Source organism: Podarcis liolepis (genome assembly GCF_965112155.1).
Source record: "Podarcis liolepis genome assembly, chromosome: Z".
Classification (NCBI taxonomy): Eukaryota; Metazoa; Chordata; class Lepidosauria; order Squamata; family Lacertidae; genus Podarcis; species Podarcis liolepis.
In genome coordinates, this window is record NC_139570.1 from 37063036 (window position 1) to 37085394 (window position 22359).

General features: G+C 40.8%; 1 protein-coding gene across 5 annotated transcripts in view; it reads left to right on the forward strand.

Annotated features, from left to right (window-relative positions):
- The window catches only part of MED27 (mediator complex subunit 27), a 180949-nt gene that overhangs the window by 118758 nt on the left and 39832 nt on the right, over positions 1-22359 (forward strand). For all 5 annotated transcript variants that reach the window (XR_014521528.1, XR_014521529.1, XM_083485592.1 and 2 more), the window contains exons 4-5: positions 1819-1912; positions 21077-21184. Coding sequence is in view for 3 of the 5 variants with exons in the window: in XM_083485592.1 (XP_083341718.1) it covers positions 1819-1912; positions 21077-21184 (202 nt within the window). In the remaining 2 variants the exon portion in view is untranslated. The remainder of the gene's footprint in view (positions 1-1818; positions 1913-21076; positions 21185-22359) is intronic.

Below are 22359 nucleotides of genomic sequence, written 5' to 3' on the forward strand. Positions count from 1 at the left end.
CGGCTGCCTTCCTGTGAATTTTGTGATTAATGGAGTGTTATGATAGCAGGATAAACTTGCCAGCACTTAAAATGAACACTAAATTAAGGCCAAAAATGTGTATGTTTCCTGGCACAGCATTCCTGGAGGATTACTGTTTTGGGAAAGATACCCACAAGTCTTCTCATCTCTTCATTTTATTTTACACCTTTTAATTAGGAGTTAGATTACTAGGAGCTGATTGGGCAGGTGCTAAAATAGTCTGTTGAGGAGCATTGCTATATGTGCACAATGATAATTTGTGTGTCAAGGCATGTAGCTCAGAAAGATGAGACACACTGTTCCCATCCATTACTGGGCCAAATGTTTTACTTGGAATTTTGATGCAAGGGCCAATCCAGATAACTTAAATGTGTATACAGGCAACAGCTAAATAATGTGTGTCTGAATGATGCACATGAGCACAGTGCCAAACCTGGAAGTGACCTTAAAAATGTCACTAAACAGGGCGGAATGGAGGCGGGGTGGGGACGGGGAAGGCTACACTTATATGTAGTCCGCCAATGTGCAGGGCCTGGGAACAGAACCCCTGCGCAAAGCAAAGTGATCATTGACTGTACATTAAAAAATGTCTTACACATGGCAATACAGTTGTCCATGGGCTGTACCCACTGTTGGACCAATTCAGAGTAGACCATTTTAAAAATAAATTTAAAAAGACACAGGGAACTTAGGCCTGTTAGTTTCAGTGGGTCTACAGTGAGTAGAACTAAGTTGAATATAACCCCTGTTTTGAAAGCAGCTTTGCAAGCAGGTTTGACCACAAGATTGCTTAGAGAATCTTGATTGGTCAGAACAGCATATGGTGGGGGTGGCTTTCAGAGATGCACATCATGAAGAGCTGCCACTTTTGTTGGTTTGTACATAGGAACTACAGATGTGCAGTAGCATATCACAATTTAGAAGAGCAGTGCTAAAGAACAGAGAGGGAATATGAGAAGAAAGGGGCTATAGCATCTAGATCAAGGGAAGTAATGGTGCCATTGTATTCTGCTCTGGTCAGACCTCACCTGGAGTACTGTGTCCAGTTCTGGGCACCACAGTTCAAGAAGGACACTGACAAACTGGAACGTGTCCAGAGGAGGGCAACCAAAATGGTCAAAGGCCTGGAAACAATGCCTTATGAAGAAATGCTAAGGGAGCTGGGCATGTTTAGCCTGGAGAAGAGGAGGTGATATGATAGCCATGTTCAAATATATAAAAGGATGTCACATACAGGAGGGAGAAAGGTTGTTTTCTGCTGCTCCAGAGAAGTGGACACGGAACAATGGATCCAAACTACAAGAAAGAAGATTCCACCTAAACGTTAGGAAGAACTTCCTGACAGTAAGAGCTGTTCGACAGTGGGATTTGCTGCCAAGGAGCGTGGTGGAGTCTCCTTCTTTGGAGGTCTTTAAGCAGAGGCTTGACAACCATATGTCAGGAGTGCTCTGATGGTGTTTCCTGCTTGGCAGGGGGTTGGACTCGATGGCCCTTGTGGTCTCTTCCAACTCTATGATTCTATTCTATGATTCTATATAAGGAATGTTCCAGGGAAGGAGAGGAAAGAATATTTGTGCTTTTTTATTTCATGTGGTACAGGCAAAACCTAAAAACTAGCTGGCAAAGTAAAAAAATGTGTTGGGAATTTGTATGACTCAGTTAAAAAAATGCAAGGGTATTGATGAGAGGATCTTGATAGAGCTGTTAAAGAGTAGAGATAGCTTTCATTTATGCACCCACATTCTCAGTTTAGACTTTTCATCTTTTTCTTTTTTAATGCTTCTGATCATTTTTTAGGTACGTTGATGATGTGATCAGCCGCATTGATAGAATGTTTCCTGAAATGTCCATCCACTTATCAAGGCCAAATGGGACCTCTGCAATGTTACTGGTATGTTAAAGTTTTATACAAGCAAAAGTGGTGGTGCACACACACAAAAATGCAAGTTCCTGGTTGGGAGATGGAAAAAGCATGTGCTTTAAAAAAATCTTAACTACTAATAATTGATCAGAAGATGCTGGCAAAAGCTTAAAAGTCATCTGTCAGGGTAAAGGTTCAGATTTAGGTCAATGGTCTATCTAGCCTAGCATCCTGTTCTCAAAATGGCCAGTGGGAAACTTGCTAGCACTTCAAGAGCACAACAGTGATCTCCTCATCTGCAATTCCAGTAGAGCATCACCATTGTGGCTAGCAGGCATTGATAGCCTTGTCCCGCATGAACTTGTCTAATCCTCTTCTAAAGATGTGTGATGTGGTGGCCAACACTACTCTTGCAGGTGGAAATTTCATAGTTTAACTATGTGCTTTGTTAAGAAGTGCTTTCTCTGGTCTGTACTTAAGCTTTCAATATTCGAGTTCCTTGGAGGACACTGAGTTCTAGTATCCTTCCTAACTACCGTATTTCCCCATGTATAACACGCATTTTTTTGCTAATTTTTGTTCGTCAAAAAATTCAGGGTTGTTTTATATATGGAAAAATATTTCCACTGATTTCCTTGATCTTTCCGCAACTGCCATGAAAGCTTTTGCTACCAGAGATAAGCGTCGCCTATTTCTCTCCCCCCCCCCACCTCCAGTAACACGCACCACTCCTTCTTGTGCATGCACAGGTGCCAGGTCGCCAGACTGCGCCACGCTGCACCACAAACCATGTAAGGTTAAGGGCACCAAGTGGAGCACTGCAAGGAAAGTGCATCCAGGGCCTTCTCTTCACGGCTGCATAGGGAGACTTCAGGCTCTCCAGCAGTAAAGCGCAGTGTCCCGTCAGTGCCGAGCAGCAGGGGCTGCGATCGGCACCAAAAGCTGAACAACTTTAGGGTGATCGCCCCCCAAAAGCTGAGCAACTTCTTAATTTCTCAGCTTTGGGTTCAAAAAAATAGGAGGAGTCTTATACATGGGGGCGTCTTATACATGGAAAAATACGATACTTTCTCCACAACATGACTAGAAAGCCCCAAATATTGCTACTCTTCCTCATTGGGGAGTTGTACCAGCCCCTTGATCATTTTGGTTGTCCTTTTCTGAACCAAATGTCTTTTAAGGTCCTAAGCTGGAGAGCTGCTAAGTTCATACACAGGATTTGCAGCAAATCTATTTTTGCAGAAGTCTGCAAAGGGCTGACTTCTACACGGCATCACAAATGGCTTCTGATTCCACCCTTTCAGATTTAATAGCAGTTTGCTGTGTAGCATTGAAATAGAAAACAGACCTTCCACCCCCAGTGTGCTCTCCTGGAGTTCATTGTAGAGTTGTTTGGATCTCAACCAATGTAAATGGCTAAGATTTTCATGGGTTGCATATGGAAATTTGATGGAAAATTCTAGGGAACAAATAACTGCACCAAACCACAAATATTTTAATCTGAAGAGGAAATAAAACCATAGAGTTTGAAGGCAGCTTCCTGTGTTCCTATGTCATCAAGTGTGTGGCATCAAACTAATGTACATAATCTACATTAATTTTAGAGAGCCAAAAACATATTTTCATAAGAGATCATGGCTGCTGGCCAAATAAATAAATGATTTTCACAAGCATCTGAACGCAGGAGGCATACAGCCTAGATGAATCAAACCGAAAGAGAAGCTTGGTTTTAATGTCAAATTGTAGTGTAAATGAAAAACTATAAACACATTTATAGCTTACCAACTGCTTAGCTTCTCAGCAACTTCAGTTGAGATTTTAGCATTTTTTTATATGAACATATTCTTAGTACAGGAAGCAAGTTCCTTTAGTCATAATAAAAATCAGTTGTCATATTTCATTTATTTCTGCTCAGTTGTCTAATATTCAATTTTTTAATACTATTCCAGGATTGACTGAACTGGAGGGTTATTTTTTTTAAAAAAAGCTGGTTTCCCCTGGCATATTAATTTGTGGTTTCATGATTCGCCAAGTGGAACAATATACTACATGTAGTGAATGAGTTCTGGAGCATCATGCAAAAGCATTCACTTTCAGTTAGCATTATATTCTTCCATTGTCCGTCAGCCTGCTGGTATTCATAATGTTTTTGGTGTAAGCTCAAATTTGACATCCTCTGTATTTATTAGCAGGACCAAAATCTGTCTGGAATTTTGTATCTCTGGTGAGTTAGGAGTAATAGCACAGCATTTTGCACCTGTGCTTGTGTGTACACGTTTGTATATACACACAAACACACATGCAAATAAACCCCAAGGGCAGCCCGGGCAGGCATCCTAAGGATCTTGTACTGGCATTAGGGGTGCTATCCAAGTTTTCACAGCAGATTTTGGCTGTGCCTATCTGATATTTATTTAGCATCAGTTTTGGCAAGACTCCATAGCTCTGTTCTCAATTAGTGATGGGTGCTTATAATCTCCATTTTTCTTTTCTTTTAGAAAATCCAAGTGTAAGACCACAAATGTCTGAAACCTTAGTTTCAGGGATGAATCCAATTCTACCTAAAAGAGACTCATTGAAAGAATGAGCATGATTAGTTTATTTCTAGTAAACATTGTAAGCCACCTTGAATCACAATTTGGGAGATTCTCAATTCCAAATATTATTTTGCTCGCCTGTAAACTGAACATTTGTACTGTATTTGTTTGATTGAAATTTAGTGGCTGATCTGTGTATGATCATAATAAAAAAGATTTGTGAATAGGAGAAGGTGATATAAAAAATATATTAAATAATAAACAATAAGAATCAAATAAATAAATAACAGAACCAGCAGCAGAAATAGATATAATTCCCAGTGCATATCTTTTGTCAAATTGTTAATACTACTAAAATTATCCCTTGGAGCTTTTCTTTTCCACCCCAGCTCACCTAAGATGCAAAGCCTTTTTTATAAGACGTATTAAATATTTCCCTTGATGAAGAGTTTTCTTCAGACACTTTGGGAAAAGTTTTAGTGCACAAAGATGTTTTAGGCAGAAAGCATGAAGTTGAAAGAAAACAAGTTTTTCGTTTTAATTGCTCATTGGCACTTTATTTTCTTATGAATGCACACCCGTCCAACAGCCATGACTGGAATTTATCACAGGGACCTTTTCCTTTCAAGCTGTTCCACAAGTTCACTCCAAGGAAGCTTCAATTAACTAGTGCCACCCCAAACTCCCCTGCAGAGCAACTATCTAAATACTTTTGCTTCAAGATCCTGTCATCTCTAGTACAGGCCATAGAGCACACCAAGTGTGCATAATTTCCTGCAGAGACTTTCCGTATTAGATCATTCTGTTAAGCCTTAAGGTAGATTTTAATAGTTCAGTACAGGTATTTCAAATTGAATGAAGAATGGGGGGCTATGGAGAAGAACTGCACTGTGGTGTAGTGGTTATGTTGTTGGACTAGGACCTGGGAGACCAGGTTTCAAACCCCTACTTGGCAATGAAACTCACTAGGTTACCTTGAGCCAGTCACCTGCTCTCACCTATCTTACCTCACAGGGTTGTTGTGAAGATAATATGGAGAGGGTAAAACCATGTGTTCCGCCTTGTTCTCCTTGGGGAAAAGTGGGAAATAAAGGTAACAACAACAACAATATAGTAGAGGTAAGAGTTTACCACCATGGCCAGACTCTCAATTCCCTTCAAAATTCCTAACAAAGCAGTCTAAAGAAGAGGCACAAAAGGTTAAACATTTCAGCCTTCAGTTTTGGGCAGCATTCATATAAACATATGCCTACCAAGGGAAGGCCCTTATGCGCATTACAACCTCCAGCTAGTTCAGAAGCATAACGAAGCTAATTCCTAAGGGTATTTGTTGGTTCTTAGTAGCTGCTGTATTGCGATCCTGCATGGCCAAGGTTTCCTCTAGACAATCCGCTCTTTCTGTGTTTCTCAGATTTATACATAGTGATTGTACTTCATTAAGCTGGATTTACAGTGCATAGTCTAAGCACATAAATAATTGAAACCCTTTTCCAGAGCACTGTGGAATCCTCAGCTGATTTTAAAGTAGTCTATCATGGTAGTTTTGGATAGCAGTTGATCCCATTCCACCCTATTGATTTATCAGTTAATCTTAACTGCATCCACACATGAAAGATCGCAAACATTCTAAGATAACAGCCTTAATAAAAAGACTATGCAAAATTTATTGTCTTCAATTCAAAAACTTTGTTACACGTTTTCCCAATTTGGCATTATAAATGGGTATTAGAAGTTGGATGTTAGGGAAAGAGTAGTACCTCTGGTGGGTGACATGTCATGCTCCTTCTGGGGGGGGGGGTTGTCCACCTTTGGTCCCCACCCTGCACTCAGCTCTCACCTGTGGCTCCTAGAAGCTATCAGCCACACCCTAGGAAGCTGTTTTGACTGGTCAGCTAAACCAGCTGATGGTTTCAAACCCTCAATAATTTAAGGACTTCTCCTGCATGCAGCGAATTGAGCAGACAAGACCAATACAGTGGTACCTCAGGTTACATAAGCTTCAGGTTACATATGCTTCAGGTTACAGACTCCACTAACCCAGAAACCCAGAACAGAAATCGTGCTCTGGTGGCGCAGCAGCAACAGGAGGTCCCATTAGCTAAAGTGGTGCTTCAGGTTAAGAACAGTTTCAGGTTAAGAATGGACCTCCAGAACGAATTAAGTACTTAACCCGAGATACCACTGTAGTGGGTCCAGCAATCAAGAAGGTGATTTCTGCATGTGCTGTAGAGAAGAGCGAGGGGCAGATGGGGTTTGTCAACCTGGGAAGGTTGACTGTCTTGGAGAAGGAAAAGTCTGATCCTCTGCTGCCTTGCAGCTATACTCATTCGTGAGAAAGGCTTTGGGAGTAAACCCAGAGGAAAAAATTGCGCCCACTGCCTGTTGGGACGTTTTTGGGAGAGGAAAGGGTTAAGGAGTAAACCCTACACAAATCCAGAGTGGAGTCCCTGTGGTGGTTGGATGGTGCCTTGTACGTGTCCTTCCAGCAACTCCTACAAGCCCAGCTGGTGCTCTGCTTTCCTTTCGACCAGACCAGCAAGGCTGAGAGAGGGCTCTTGTAATCTGGGCAGCCCAGGACCACCTTACACACTGCTCAGGCTTGCACCCCAAGGAGGGCACTTTGGTTCTGCTAACACAGGGGTTTCACTTCACCCCGATAGATGCATCAAGTTTTTCTATGAAGAAGTGACAGGAGAAATGCTGAAGGCCTAACCCATGCAGGCGCATACTGATCTCGTGAACTTCATCAATAAAATAAAAATCTCGACATTTAAATGTTTATCCATGTGAAACCATTAAGGTTCTAACTTCTTGCAAAAAAAAATTCCCCTCCAAAATTTGTATGAGTGCAATACGTGTGTGTCATTATTTCTGTCCTTTATAAATCTTCACCAATTTATTTTGCTTTAATTGCTGTTTAATCATGTATTTTAATTTGTATTGTATTGTTTGATTTATAAGCAAATCAGAAAAGATTTTTTACTGAAGGATGGCATATAAATTCTTTAAAAAAAATGAACTGAGCCTGATATCCTGGCCAGTCGTAGACTTTCACAAATTGAATTATTTGATCATTTCTCAACAAGGTGTATGCTGTGGGCAACAAACAATCCCCTTGATAGAGCAACTCCTTGTTCTAAAAAAACCCTGAACCTCACATGAGTTTGATTATGTATTAATGGAGATCCATTGTCATACAAAGACAGGTTTTTACATTTTAGCTGCTGTGCATCTTCAGTGCTATGATATAGTGCTTTTAAGATCCTGGCTATAAATCATGCTTTACATGGGTTGTTTATACCTGTCCATAAAACTATATTAAGTTTGAAAATGTTTGTTTCAAGGCAAAGCGTTTATTGTTGAATTGAATCTCTGAGCAGGTCGGAATGGACATAAACTTATAACAGCTATAAAAGATGAATCTACTAGCTAGTTGGCACGAAATTCTTCAGGGTTCAGCAACCCCTTGCATTGTCCCTTGCTGCTGTATTCTCCCCAGATTTATCAGCAACTCAATTAATTTAGGTTGTCATTGTTCAGCTACACAGTATAATTAGCACTTTAGTGGCAATTCTTTACATCTGTTCTTGTTAGTCCATCTGACTGATGTGATTCATGTGTAAGTATAGGCAGCTCTGAAGGCTGTAGGTGGTGTTCTCTCTCTATTCTAGAAAATATTCTGGAGCTGCCTATTTTCTTTCTGTGATTCTGTTGGAGCTTATGTTAGGATGACCACAGTCTAAACTGAAATGCTCACCAGTGTCAATTTGTATTTCCACTGCACGGTGAACCAAGCACAATGTGTAAAATGAATGCTGTATATCATATTGTGTGCCTTCAGGTGGAGAGATTATGCACATCTTACAAAGGTACTTTCACATTACTTATTTATTAGCTGCCTTTATATGCCACATTTTTCTCCAGTGAGATCAGGGTGGTGTTCACAGTGCTCCCTCTCCTCATTTAATCCCTACAACAACCCTATGAGGTAGGTTAGACTGTGCGACAATGGCTGGCCTAAGGTCACCCAGTGAGCTTCATTGCCAAATGGGGATTCAGACCATGGTCTCCTAGATCCTAGTCTAACACTCTACTAGCTCAAGTTTTCACAAGCTGATGCTGAATTCATGGTGCATTAGAATCTTCAGTGTTACATGAGATTTAATAAATTCTTTCATTCTGTGAAATCTTCAAGAGCCACCTTATTAGTAAGGTAAAGGTAAAGGGACCCCCTGACCGTTAGGTCCAGTCGCGGATGACTCTGGGGTTGTGGCGCTCATCTCACTTTACTGACTGAGGGAGCCGGCGTACAGCTTCTGGGTCATGTGGCCAGCATGACTAAGCCGCTTCTGACGAACCAGAGCAGCACACGGAAACACCGTTTACCTTCCCGCCAGAGCAGTACCTATTTATCTACTTGCACTTTGACGTGCTTTCAAACTGCTAGGTTGGCAGGAGCTGGGACCGAGCAGCGGGAGCTCACCCTGTTGCTGGGATTCAAACCACCGACCTTTTGATTGGCAAGCCCTAGGCTCCTGTGGTTTAACCCACAGCACCACCCACGTCCCTTACCGTATTAGTATAGTATCCTAAATAGTTAGTAGAATGTAATTTATCCTTTGTACTATCATGCCTACCAGTATAACAGAAAGGGCTATCTTGATTGTGACATACACTACAGTTGGAACAGCTTTGCACATCTCTACCAGGTTTGAACACCTGGGTCTCAGAGAGGGATTCTGTGGCATCTTCATTACAGTGGAAGTTTCCCTAACCCCAAACTAGTGCCCTTCAGATGTTGCAGACTGCAGCGGCTTACAGCCTTAGCCAGCATGGCCAGTGGTTAGGGATGATGGGAGTTGGAGTCCAAAACATCTGGAGAGCAACAGGTTGGGAAAGCCAACTTTAAAGTTCCATCTAGAAGAGCTATCAATTGTTCTATTTGAGTAATTTTTAATTTGTGTATTTTAACTGCTTGTTGTTTGGTGGTGTTTTAATTGGTTGAGGTTTGTTGTTGTTGTTTTAACTATTACCTGACCTAATCTCTTAGGAAGGGCTGGAGAGAAGGGACAGTATAAATAATGTGGGATCATTATTGTAAAATAATGCTTGTAAAAGTACTGTATGGTAAGAAGGCTTCTACTTCAGATGTCAAGTCCAAATCTTTGCTTCCATGGATTTTGATGAGGGCATACCCTTGTCCCATGTAAGCCCCACTGAAAGGTACAGATGCTACCCATCACCTGTGTATTGTGCCCCATTTCATCACTCATTTGCAAGATGCATGTGGAGTAAAAGCCACTGTTATTTTTTGTAATGTTCTAAAGACTTACAAAAAGCTCATGGTTTCTAAAAATATTGCAGAATGGATTAACAAAGAAGCACTGCAACTCATCATTTTAAAGCAGAGTCTTAAAATAATTTGTATAATTTTGGAAAATATATTCCACCCCAGAAAATGGCTTATTTTAAGGAACTGTTTTTCACATTACTTTTATAGCTCAACCGTTTTATTTTCTTTATATAATTGTAATGTTTTATATATCTAGGCTTCTTCACCTAATCTTTTCCTTCTGCTGTGAAATTGGGGAGTAACACCCCCCTTCCCAGTGGCTTCCACTCTTACTAAATTACATAATTTATCTATTAGCTTCTTAAATCTCCCTTTAGCTACTCTAAGTAGTCTGGAAGTATAAAAGTGGGCTGTATGCTAAATACAGACAAATTAGACATCTTGATAGTATACTTGCTGCAGTTTTGTCTGCTGTATTAAATTTATCTTAGTTGCAGCAATTTAGTTAACAGAGTTATCTCCCTATTTTTCCTAATGTGATTGTAGCCTCAAGCATTTAATTCCTGCTCTCCAGCTTTTAATTTGAGTGACTATTTCATATATTCTTCTTAAAGAGTTGAGGTACCAGTGTTGATCACAGAACTGAGACTCTAACATCTTAATTTCAAGCTATGTATATAGAACACCTGTACCTTTTGGATAGGGGAAAACATACACACATCATTTGTTTCCTAAAGGGCAGTCTTTGTAATGGATCACTCTTAACAGTCTATATAGCTCCTTCCTTTAAGAAACATTGATTTGGTTTAAATGTTTAATGGTGTGAAGGCTCAGGAACATGCCACAGATTTTCTCACTCCTTCCTCTTTTCTGGTGAATGGGTCCCCTTCATTTCCTGGTTTTTTATAATAATAATTGAATCCAATAGTAGCTCTATTAAAAACATTGTTGTTTGTTAAACTTACATCCTCCGGGGCTCTTGTGGAGAAGGCACACAAAGAAAGTGCTCACATGATGACCGCAGGGTCCAAGTCGGGTCATATGGGAAGAGGCGGTCCTTGACGTATTGCAATCATGAGCTGTTTAAGGCTTTTTAGGTCAAAACTAGCACCAATGTCAGGATTGTATTATATGCTCAAACTGTCTTGCCCCAGTGAGCAACCTGGCAGCTGAATTCTGCACCAGCTGAAGTATCCAAACCATCTTCTAGGTTAGATTACTGCAATATAACATATTGCAGTAATCTAACCTAGAGGTCACCAGAGCATAGACAACAGAAGTTACGCTATACCTGTCCAGATAGGGGCACAGCTGAGCCACCAGAGTCTCAAGCAACAGCAGTGGATTCAGAAGTACCTGTAAGCTACACACCTGCTCCTTCAGAAGGGGGTGTAACCCCATCAAGAGCAGGCAACCTCCCATCCATCTGGTCTAGGCAACCACCCAGTAACAGTGCCTCAGCTTTATCCAGATTAAGCTTCAGTTTACTGGTTCTTGTCCATTCCATTACAGAGGCAAGACAATGATCCAGCACATCCTCTGCCATACTTGCAAGTATGATCCAGCACATCCTCTGCCATACTTGCAAGTGTAAAGGAGAAGTAGAGCTGTGTGTCATCAATGTATAGCTGTCAATGTACCTCAGAGCTCCAGATGACCCCATTCACTGTTCCTTGTTCATTATTCCAGAGTTCTGTAAACTTTTGCCAGTCTTGTTCACATTTTTACATTTTTTCTTGCCCATATTTAACCCATGGAATCCAGGTAAGGGGATTCCTAAAATGGCCATTTCCCATAGTTTAATATTTCATTATCTAATATGTGATCCCTCCTCAGTGTTTTGCATATAGGATCCTTGCTGTCAATCCCAGCATTTAAAAAAATAAGTAAAGTCATTTTCAAAGGAATACTGCAAAATACTCCCTATATTTGGCATTATTTTCTGCCAGTAATTTTAATAGGTCTACTCTGAATAGGGCTTGGTTTGATACAACAACTAGCTTGCTGTGATGCTCAGATTGGCAAACTATGGTTAGCATCTTTCCCTCCATACTACGTATTGAAATCTGCTTGTACAATATGGTTAGGAGGCAGTACTAGCCAAAAGTGGTTGAAGAAAATGCTACTATGGAAAAGTGAAGAGAAGAGGAAGGAGATTTAGGAGCACGTGGCATATTTGAGGTGTGGCAGCCTTAGCTGCTGCCTCAGACAGCGGATGCTGGCAGAAAGGATGGCAGCAAGATCATGGAGGACAAAGCTGTGTGTGTGCCTTGCAGTCCTCTCTGTGTCACCAAAGCTTGTCTGCAGTCTGGTTGACTTCTGTATGTGGAATTTGTGTATGTGTTTGGGGGTGGAGGGGCCTTCCTTCCTTCCTTCCTTCCTTCCTTCCTTCCTTTTGAATTTTATTGGTTTTCTAGTAATCCAAAATATACAAAATCATTTACAAAACATTTAGTTGCAAATTAAATAAAACAGAATATAGCATTTATCGATCTCAAGAGAATATGGTAATAATAAGTTTTGGCAGTGCAGGAAGGTATAAGGTAGAATTTTGATTGTTAACAATAACTTAATTATCTTTGGGCAGTTTTAATTATGACCATTAGTTACAGACTACCTGCATTTATTTTGCAAAATAAAAGCAAAAGTACATGAGGAAAAGAAAGAAAAAACAGAGAAGAGGAGCTAACGACTGTAGACGTCAGACTGTGTTATAAACCGTAAACACCCTCTTCCATGTATATCATCATTTATGTAATAAACAATTTCATAACAAATAGCATTAAAATTATTGTGCTTTTTTGCCCCCTTATTACTGGGAACAAAGGCTTTCCTGCCCTTCAGAATACATTGTGCCAGCCCTGATTCCAGAGCATTCAAACCATGTTTTGGAGAACCTGATCCAATAACTCCTTCACAATAATTCAACAAGGGGGTCACATTTTCATGGGAGCAGAACCTCTGGGGGTGTTAGGGGCGGGGTAGTACTTGAGTAGGGGACATGTGCTTCTTTTGGGGTAGTTTATCCACCTTTGGTCCCCACCCTGCACTCAGTTTTCCCCTGTGGCTCCTAGAAGCTGTTGGCATGTGGCAGCAGCTACACCACGGGAATGGCTTCAACTGGCTGGTTAAACCAGGTGAGAGTAGTTGATGGGTCTCAAACCCTCAATCAGTTAAGGACTTGCTTGCATGTGAAGACAGGCTCTACCAAATTAAGCAGACAAGACCAATAGGGGGCCCATTGGTCAAGATGGTGGTTTCTGCACATTCTGTAAATGAGGGGCAGGTGGGCCTTGTCAACCTGGAAAGGTTGCTCATCTAGGAGAAGGAAAACTCTGATCCTAAACCTTGTGGGATTTCTTGAGGAGAAAAAAGACTAAGGAGTAAACTCTACTCAAATCCAGAATGGAGTCCCTAAAATTGTTGGATGGCATCCTGTATGCTAATTTTGATCAACTCCTGCAGCCAAGCTGGTGCAAAATGTATTGCTCTGCTTTCCTTTGGACCACACCAGCAAGGCTGAGAGGGGGATCTTGTCATCTGAGCATCTCAGGACCACCATACACACTGCCCAGGCTTGCACCACAAGAAGGTCTCTTCGTTGTTGCTAACGCAGCAGTTTGACCTCACCTCTGGAGGCACACCCCATTGTCTCTCGAGAGGCTAGCCAGAAGCCTCTGCACTATCCTGCTGGATAGGTAATTGCATCCTTAAATCCTCTGTGTCTTGAGTTCCCCTGTCCAGTCCACAAATAGCCCCCATATATAGAGGCAGATTAATGGCATCAAACTGGATTTAGTCCCTCAACCACCAGGAAATAGCTTTACAGTCTTGATTCAGGACCTATTTGCAGAAAGTTCTTGTGGGGAAATGGGGAAATATCATAGTGTGCCTTCTAATAGGAATGGTAATTGCCAGATGTTTAAACATCTTGGAGTTTGAGTAGTTTCCAACTACTGTCTCCACTAATGAGAAGGAGCCTGGTATTTGGAACATAGAAAGCTGGTTTTCTTCCAGCTAGCTCAGTCTTGCTGACACTGACTAGCTGTGAGTCTCCAAGATTTCAGGCAGGGACTCTCTCCCAGCCCTTCTTAGAGATACCAGGGATTGAACCTGGGATCTTCTGCATGTGAAGCCTATGTTCTACCACATGACACAACTATGATGTACAATCTACTCTAACCAAAGCCCTTTAGTTCCCTTAACAAAAAGTTCCCAGAACAAAATCATGGAACAAATTCTCCATAAGGCCTCACCAGGAATGTAACATTGAGTGACAGCAGAGCAGTTAACATCTGGTCCTGGATATGCTTTTCTTGAAGAGTGTAGCACTGGAAACTCCCCATCCATGCCCTGAAGGCATTTCTGGCACTCCATAGAGCATTGATAATTTGGGGCTTTATTGGATTCTGGAGTATCATGGATCCAACTGATGCAGTGACAGAAGTTGGGCATCCTTCATATCCTACTGCTAACCGAATTGATTTGTAGGTTTTTAAGATGCTTACCTCTTTATCGCAGCGAGGTAATTACATCATAAATGCAACTAACGGTAGCAAAACAGTCCCCTTTTCATTTTGGTACAGTTGTTTGCTGTTTACACTTCCTTATTAAGAGGCTGCCATTTGTTACCTGGGGGTGGAGGGATTTTCAGGGGAGAGGAATTCACCAGCTTATCTTTAATATTGGGGAAATCATTTAAAGCCCTTAATTTATGTTGACTTTTTAGCGTATGGTATTGCAATTAAGTCAGATTAATGAAAGGTAAATTCCAGCCTCTCTATTAAAAAAAAAAAAGACTTGTAAAGAACCTAATTAGCATGTTTGTTTGTTTAGCCGCTAATGGCTTAATTGCATCCTATCTTGCTATTTACAAATAGGCATCATTAGAGAAGAATGAGCATGAAAAGCAAAGTGTAGCATTCATACCAGCAGAGGAGGAAGGAAGTGGAGGGTCAGCCATTGAGGGGAACAGTAGAGGAAAATAACTAGCAAGAAAGTTATTTTCTTTACCATTCTCTGTTATTGTTCCAAACACATGCAACATGATTTTCAGTTGCTATGCCGATTAATGAGGCATGGAAATGTGGGGCGGGCGGGGGGCCTTGCTGTTCCTCCCACCATTCCTCTGCATCCAACCAGTCAATGATATTCCATCACCTCTCAGTCAGCTCCCTACCTTGTGTGCTGCCTTCACAGGAGAGCATGCACCGGGGAGCATGAGGCCTCTGGTGAAAAGGGGAGGCGGGGTTCTCCTTTGGGTGGGGGTGCCCCAGTTTGGGGAAATCTGTTTCATGGGGTTCCTGACTGACAAACTCAGGCTATGTGTCAAGGATTCAATACCTATGCATCTTGTGCCACTGTTCTTCCTGATCTAGCAGGTTCCTCCTCCCCTGTGTCAGAGTCCTGGCTGAGGTTCAAGGTTGGAATCATGACACAACGGGGACCAGTAATGTACAGGCAAGCCTTCTTTCATGAAGGTTTAGCTGCCATTGTTGTTCCATAGGCTATCAATGGCTGCTAGCCATGGTGGCTAAGCATTGCACTCACTGTTGAAGTCAGTAATGTTTCTGAACACCAATTGCTGGAAAGGAAGGAAGAGTGTTGTTGTGCTCAGATCCTGCCCATTATCATCATCATCATCATCATCATCATCAGGTATTAATATTTTATTGAAAAGGTTTCAGCCATAAAGGCATAAAGTGATACAAAGAAAAAGGGAAGAAAAAAAGGCACAAAAATGTGTAGAAAGACATAGATGAATATATACGAAAAATACCCTAACCCTTACATTATGTTATAAATTTGATATTATTACCCTAATACATATATAAATATTAATAGCCTGCTACATTTTGTATAAACTCATTCCAAATATTGTCATATTTATTTATGTTGTGCTCATTTCTTGCTTGCAAGCTTCCCATTGGGCATCTGGTTGGCCACTGTGAGAACATGATGCTGGACGGGATGGACTACTGGTCTGATTCAGCAGTGCTATTTTTCTGTTCTTGTGTTTTCCTCTGATAAGTTCTAAAGCTCCCCAGGATCTCCCCAAACGCAGTTTGAAAACTACTGCTTTAGAAGTTCGACATTTTAAAAATTGAGCACTGTTCCAGTGGCATTTACTCTGCACATCAGTGATATAGCTTGGAATGTTTTCCATTCCTTTATCTTTTCTACTGAACCTTTCCACTTTTAGAAATACATTTTTTTTTATAAAACTGATTAGTGATTAGTAATAATTGTTAGGCTACAAATAATTAAATAATAGTCAAACTTGACAGCTGGAATTGATATGAAGCCTGCCAAATCTAAAATAAAAGTTTAGTTCACTTTTTCAGATGAATGTCTTTAAGAAGCACGTGTATTTATATGCAAAGGCATTCAGGTGTCCTTAAAAATTGTCATATTAGTTAAAGTGCCACAATTTCCCCTTTAAAATTTAATATAATGGTAATGCGTACACTATTGAATTGCCATGTTTTACAATAATTACAGGCATTCCAGTAAAATTAGTTTCCAAGTACATATTTGAATATAACATTTAAGCTGCCCAAGTGCATTTTATTCAAACTTATCAAATATTTCAGCGATTGGAAAAGGTTTATAAGTAGCATATGGCATGTAAAATTAACTTGACATACTGTTTTAATTTTGTTTAGTAAATATAAGTCAAATACGCATGCCAAGATTGCTCCATCAAGGCAGCATAAATGTTTTTGGAAAACCTACATCACCACTATGCATACAGAGGGACCTCTTTCTCTTTTATACTCTCTCTCATGCGTACATGAAATTGTGCATGAATTGGGAAAAGTAGGTAGAAAGCATTTTCATAATGCTGGAACTTGATAAAATTGCTGGGCGGTGGGTTCAAGACATTTGTGTATTTCCTCACAAATGTTGTAACTAATTTTTGAGATTCACTGCCACAAAATTTGGCAATCACTGCTGGCATAGATGGCTTGAAAAGGAGCAGATAATGGATGCTAAACCAAACCAGTATCATGAACTTTTCTTCCTAACTATAAAGCTATTTTGGCACATAAGTGGTGTATTACTTAATTACCATTAATAAAGAACTGTTAAGGGGCACCATTTTTATTTTATCAGAGCTAAAATCCTTCGATATACTTGACCAGCCAGATGCATAGAAATGCAGTGCAAACTCCAAAGAATCAAAATCTTTTTTTAGTTCCGCATATTTGATTCTGGTTCTTAAAAATTTGATGCTGGTGCCTTTGAGTTTAAAATATATTTCCTGACTTCATTTCATTCAGCTCTTTGGTATGCCAGCTATTTTGCAATTGTTAACTCATTAAGTTGAATAGAATTACTAATTATTGGAGGAAGAGGCACTTTTTAAAATCCAAGGTACCTTGGGGGATTTTCACTATTTTTTGTCCATAAAGATTTAAGGATAATGCAAATTTTATCACATTTTGTCCTTTAAAAAAGCTAGAGGCTTTGCATCCTGATAGTCAGAATCAGCGCTGTAGTGTTTAAAAACAGACTGGGATTGTAGTAGTATTAGACAGAGGGTTACATGCATGTTTAACCTGCAGCTGTTCCATTTTCAGCTCAAAGAACTGTGGGGCATTTTCCCCCATTCATATTAATTGAATTTTAGAGTGACCTTGTTCACGTATTGATTTGAATTAAAATTTTCTACATCAAGGTCGAGCTGGCACATATCCTACAGGCAAAATATTAAAAAGCCAAGTACTGTGTCTATCAGGATATCGACAGAAGAAGTTGAAATTTAATAGGGAGAAGTTTGCCTCAGAAGGTAAAAAATAATGTTGTCTTTGTAATGCAATTTAAGTCTGTCCACTGAAAGGAGCTGCCTGTTTTCAGAATATGTTCAAATTGAGGCACGCACTTTATGGCTTTTTATGGAGCTTAGCTTGTGTTTCTGGCAATGGGGAGCTGTGGATTAGAGAGCCTATATGCTGCTATCAATTTTAGATGTTACTGGCTATTAGACACTAGAAAACAACTAGATAGTGAGGAAAGGATATTGCAGAATACAGCTGGATATGTGTTTCTCCTTCTGAGCTTTGAAGAACAGGGTCAGACCAAGTGACACAAAAGGAGGGTTCTTGTGGCCAAGCAGCTGTTTTGCTTCTCTCCCAAAGGTGAGAGAAGGTGTGGAGCAAAGTAAGAGCAGCACCAGCTGCTTTCCAGGGGAAACCCTGCCAGATGGGTGGGGTATACACCATCATCACCACCATCATATTATTCCCACTCCAACCAAGGGAGAAAAGGTTGCTGACTCAGAGCTGCTCTATTTTCAAGGTCGGGGCACAACAGAACCATCACCCAAATCCCAAACTGCCTCTCATCCCCAGTTGAAATGGGGCCTCTCACTCGCAAAAGAAATAACCTTATGAAGTAAACTTCAAAAGGGAGTTGTATCCACTTTAATTCAGGTGGTGCCAGAACCCTGTTGCTGCAAACCATGCGGGAACATCAAAGGCGGATCTAGGGGAGCGGTACCAGTGTGGTTGCACCGGACACAGAGTTTCTAGGATGCTGCTGCAGGCAACTATGACATCCAATGGAAGGCAAGATGTGTGGGGCCCCAGATGTCACACAGGGCACCACTGAAATTTGAGGTGTTGAGGTCTACCCCTGGGAACAGTCTTAGGAGCTGAGGTGAAGCTTCTGCCATGGATGCTTTACTTGCTGAAAGGGGCTCAGGTTATCAATAAAGAGGGGTGCTACCCAGAACTAAAGACTGCTCCATCATGGAACCACTACAGCATTTTCCATGCTACTGATTTGGGGCTACAGTCCCCATCGTTCTCAGTCCTCAGCTTGCTAGAAGATCTCACACTGTACTCATGAGCCTTTGTTTACATTGCTTGGCACAAAAACCATAAGAACATAAGAGCCTTGCTGGATCATACCAGAGACCCATCTAGTTCAGCATCTTGTTCTCACAGTAGCCAGCTGAATGCCCCTGTGCAAAGAACACAACCAGGACCTAACAGCAAAAACATTCTCTCCAATTATGAGTTCAACATTTGGGATTTACTGTTTCCAAGAGTAAAGGTAGAGCGTACTTCTATCCTCCACAGGCTTGTCTAATACACTTTAAAGTCATCCAGGTACTCACCTTGTTGCATAATTTTCACTCATGGGTCATTCACCTGATTTTAATAGTCGACCGTTCTCTCACGACTCAGATTTTCTTTTAAAAAAAATTATGTGTAGATACCTATGAGATAAGCTCAAAATAATATTTTAAGATTTTTTGGTCCAAAATTGGGCGCAGGAGAATTTTTTGAAAATTTCATTTTTTGTGCGATTTAGGGTAATGGAATTTCTGCGTCAGTGTAGAAAATTGAAATTTTCAAAAAATTCTCCTGTGCCCAATTTTGGACCAAAAAATCTTAAAATATTATTTTGAGCTTATCTCATAAGTATCCACACATTAAAAAAAAAGTTTTGCAGAAAATCTGAGTCATGAGAGCACATGGCACCAAGTGATTTGGCGTGGAATGACCTTCACAACTGTTTTTTAAGAGGTGTAGTATCATTGGTGACTTTTGCTCTCTGATGCTCCCCGTTGGATAAAGCACCTCCCACCAACTGCTGAATCATTTGGGAAATGCAGTAAAAAGGTAAAAAGCTAAGTTTAAAAGCTCATTTGGCACACCACCATATTCTGCATTGGGAACAATATTTTTGCGAGCCATTAACACCATTTTAAAACTCTAGTGAACCCTCAATCCTATTTTGGTACCTAGTTGTGACTACAGATCTAACCTGAGTCATTTTTGAAAAGCTAATTGCAGCTGCTCAACATGCTAGCCCTTTCAAGATTTCTGCATGTTGGAGCTTCAGGTTTTTTCCCTTCTGTCACCTGCCTTTTGGAAGTGGCATCTATAATCCCACAGGAGTGTTCCTCATTTCCAAAAGTACCTTCATTTGCTGAAATGCTGTGCCTCTGCTTTTCCAGTCAACATAACAGCTGCTGGAATTCCAGTGTCAATACAATATTGGCACAGAACTGGAAGCTTTTAATATTAACAAGCCTGTTGTGAAAACTTTAGAAAATGCACAAATAGTGCTTAAGTATTCAGCAGAAATGAATGCACATTATATAAAGTTATTTCCTTCCTTATATCTAGTATAGGTCAGGTTGTGCTATCACTTTTATCAAGCAAAATACCCTTGAAAAAGAGTCTGTTGAAGGTTTCAATTAATCTGCTTGTCTTTTATTTTCTCTGCGCACCTACAGCTGTCGCTTCTTATTTTACCCTCCAAAACAGTATAAACTTCAACACATTATACTGTGGTAGAAAATACCACACTGTTATCACTGTGTTTATCAAGTGAGGGTTTTTTGTATATCTCTTGTTCTTCACCAAACCTTCCACTCAACTTAATCATTTTCCATCTTGCTCATCCCCCTCTCTTGAACAGGTGGGCCTAGAGGCTTCTGGCTATTTTGGCATTTCTCTTGGGCTCTGTTTTAGTTTTATTTATTCATTTTGTGAAATGCAGAAATTTCACAGCCTTTACTTGCCAGTGTTTTTCAAAATCAAAAGACATGATTTAGTGCTTTCTTTCCAGATTAGTTGCTGTTCTGGTTTTGGTAACCCAAAGCTCAACTTTAACTTTGGCGCTCAGGATGAGGTTGTTTCAGTTCTGACCCAAATATGACATTAGCATATACTTTTGATAAATCCATGCTGAATACTATTTGCTATATCCAAACCTATAGCTGAAGGTTCAAGAGTGGGGTAGGATTGATATGTGGACATATGTTTTTCCCTCCCCGGCTTGGACGTCATCAGCCTCCCTGTTGGAAAGGAACTGTTGGAAACAGAAAAACTTGCAAGGTGGTGGTATTTAGGAGCTAAAAAGGTAAAGGTAAAGGACCCCTCACAGTTAAGTCCAGTCGTGAACGACTCTGGGGTTGCGGCGCTCATCTCGCTTTACTGTCCAAGGGAGCCGACATTTGTCCTCAGACAATTTTTCCGGGTCATGTGGCCAGCATGACTAAGCCACCTCTGGCAAAACCAGAGCAGCACACAGAAACACCATTTATCTTTCCGCTGGAGTGGTACCTATTCATCTACTTACACTTTGACATGCTTTTGAACTGCTAGGTTGGCAGGAGCTGGGGATAACCCTAAATATTGGTGGGGTGGAGGGGAGAACTCAACATGGGGATGCCATTTTGACATGCATAATATATAGTTCAGAACCTAAACACTATCAATAAGGGGTTCTCTGATGCTCATATAGAAAATCCCCCATTTGCTTTTCAGTTTTTTTAATTATGGGGTTTGTGTTTCTTACCATTGTCTTTTTTTGTCACATTTACTTCCCCTCACCCCCTGACAGGTTACATTAGGAAAAGTATTAAAAGTCATAGTGGTGATGCGGAGCCTCTTCATTGACCGAACAATTGTCAAGGGGTATCATGAAAATGTATACACAGACGATGGCAAGGTAAGTGTGTCTTCCATATTTCCCTTTACTATGGATGTTTATATGGAACTTGGTGCTCAGACAATTACAGAAGAGCAAGTCTCTACAATTGATGCATCCCTGGCCCAAGAAGCTGTCCTAATGTTATTTATGTAAAGCATCCCACTTTTAATTTTAGATAACTTCTCTCCTGATTTACTATGTCCTCAGCCCTTAGACCAGGTGTGAGGATCCTTGCCCCCCACCCCGATGTTGCTGGACAGCAAGTACCACAATATTTGGCCATTACCCATGCTTGCTAAAGCTGATGGGAATTATCATTAAGCAGCTTCTGAATGGCCGAAAGTTCTCCACACTTGCCTTAGGCCCATGTTGCATCATTATTAGCATTTTCTATTGCTGGGGCACATCAGTTGCCCAGGCTTTGGATTTCTCTCCCCACCACCAAGCCACCAGGAAATTGTACACCAATTTTCCATTCAATAAGAAAAAACCTCTTTCTGATGAGAAATCAGGGACTTGTCCCAAGTTGGTTTAATCTGATGGTAACCACAGCATTCTGAATGGCAGCTATTAAGGAAGTGCAACCTGCTTCCATGAGTGATCTGCTTTATGGAAAAAAAAGTCACCTGGTTTGAACCCCTAATTTCTCTTTACTGCATGCACTCCATATGGCTTTCTGTGGAGCTTTAGAGGATGTTAATGGGACCTGACAGCCTTCAAGTTGGTTTCTTTCTCTCTTCAGAGTGGAATGGGCTCTTGCTGAGATACCCACCTAGGCTCACCTTTTTGCTAGTAACAAGTACTAAGCACTCCTGTCTCTCACATTCTTCCCCCGCCCCTCTGGATCTCTCTCTCTCTCTCCTTATTACAAAACCCATTAAAAATACAAGGTTCATTATAACCAGACAAGCACTTGGCACCCATAGGCCATGTTATAATGAGGACAGAATTATTTTTCAAAAAAGCGAATCTCTTGTAACATACAACATTGTGTTACGCACTGACCCCTGAGTTCCTTAGCTGCTTGCTCTCCTTAGGATTTAAAAGGCGGTGGTGGGGGTGAATCTGCTCTGCTGGAAAGAACATATAATTCCATTTTTCAGGTAAAAGATTCTCCCACTAGAGAGAAAATAAAAGGTGTCCAAAGATTGCCTTGGCCTGGCTTTAAACTGGGTTGCCTAGTAACACGCACA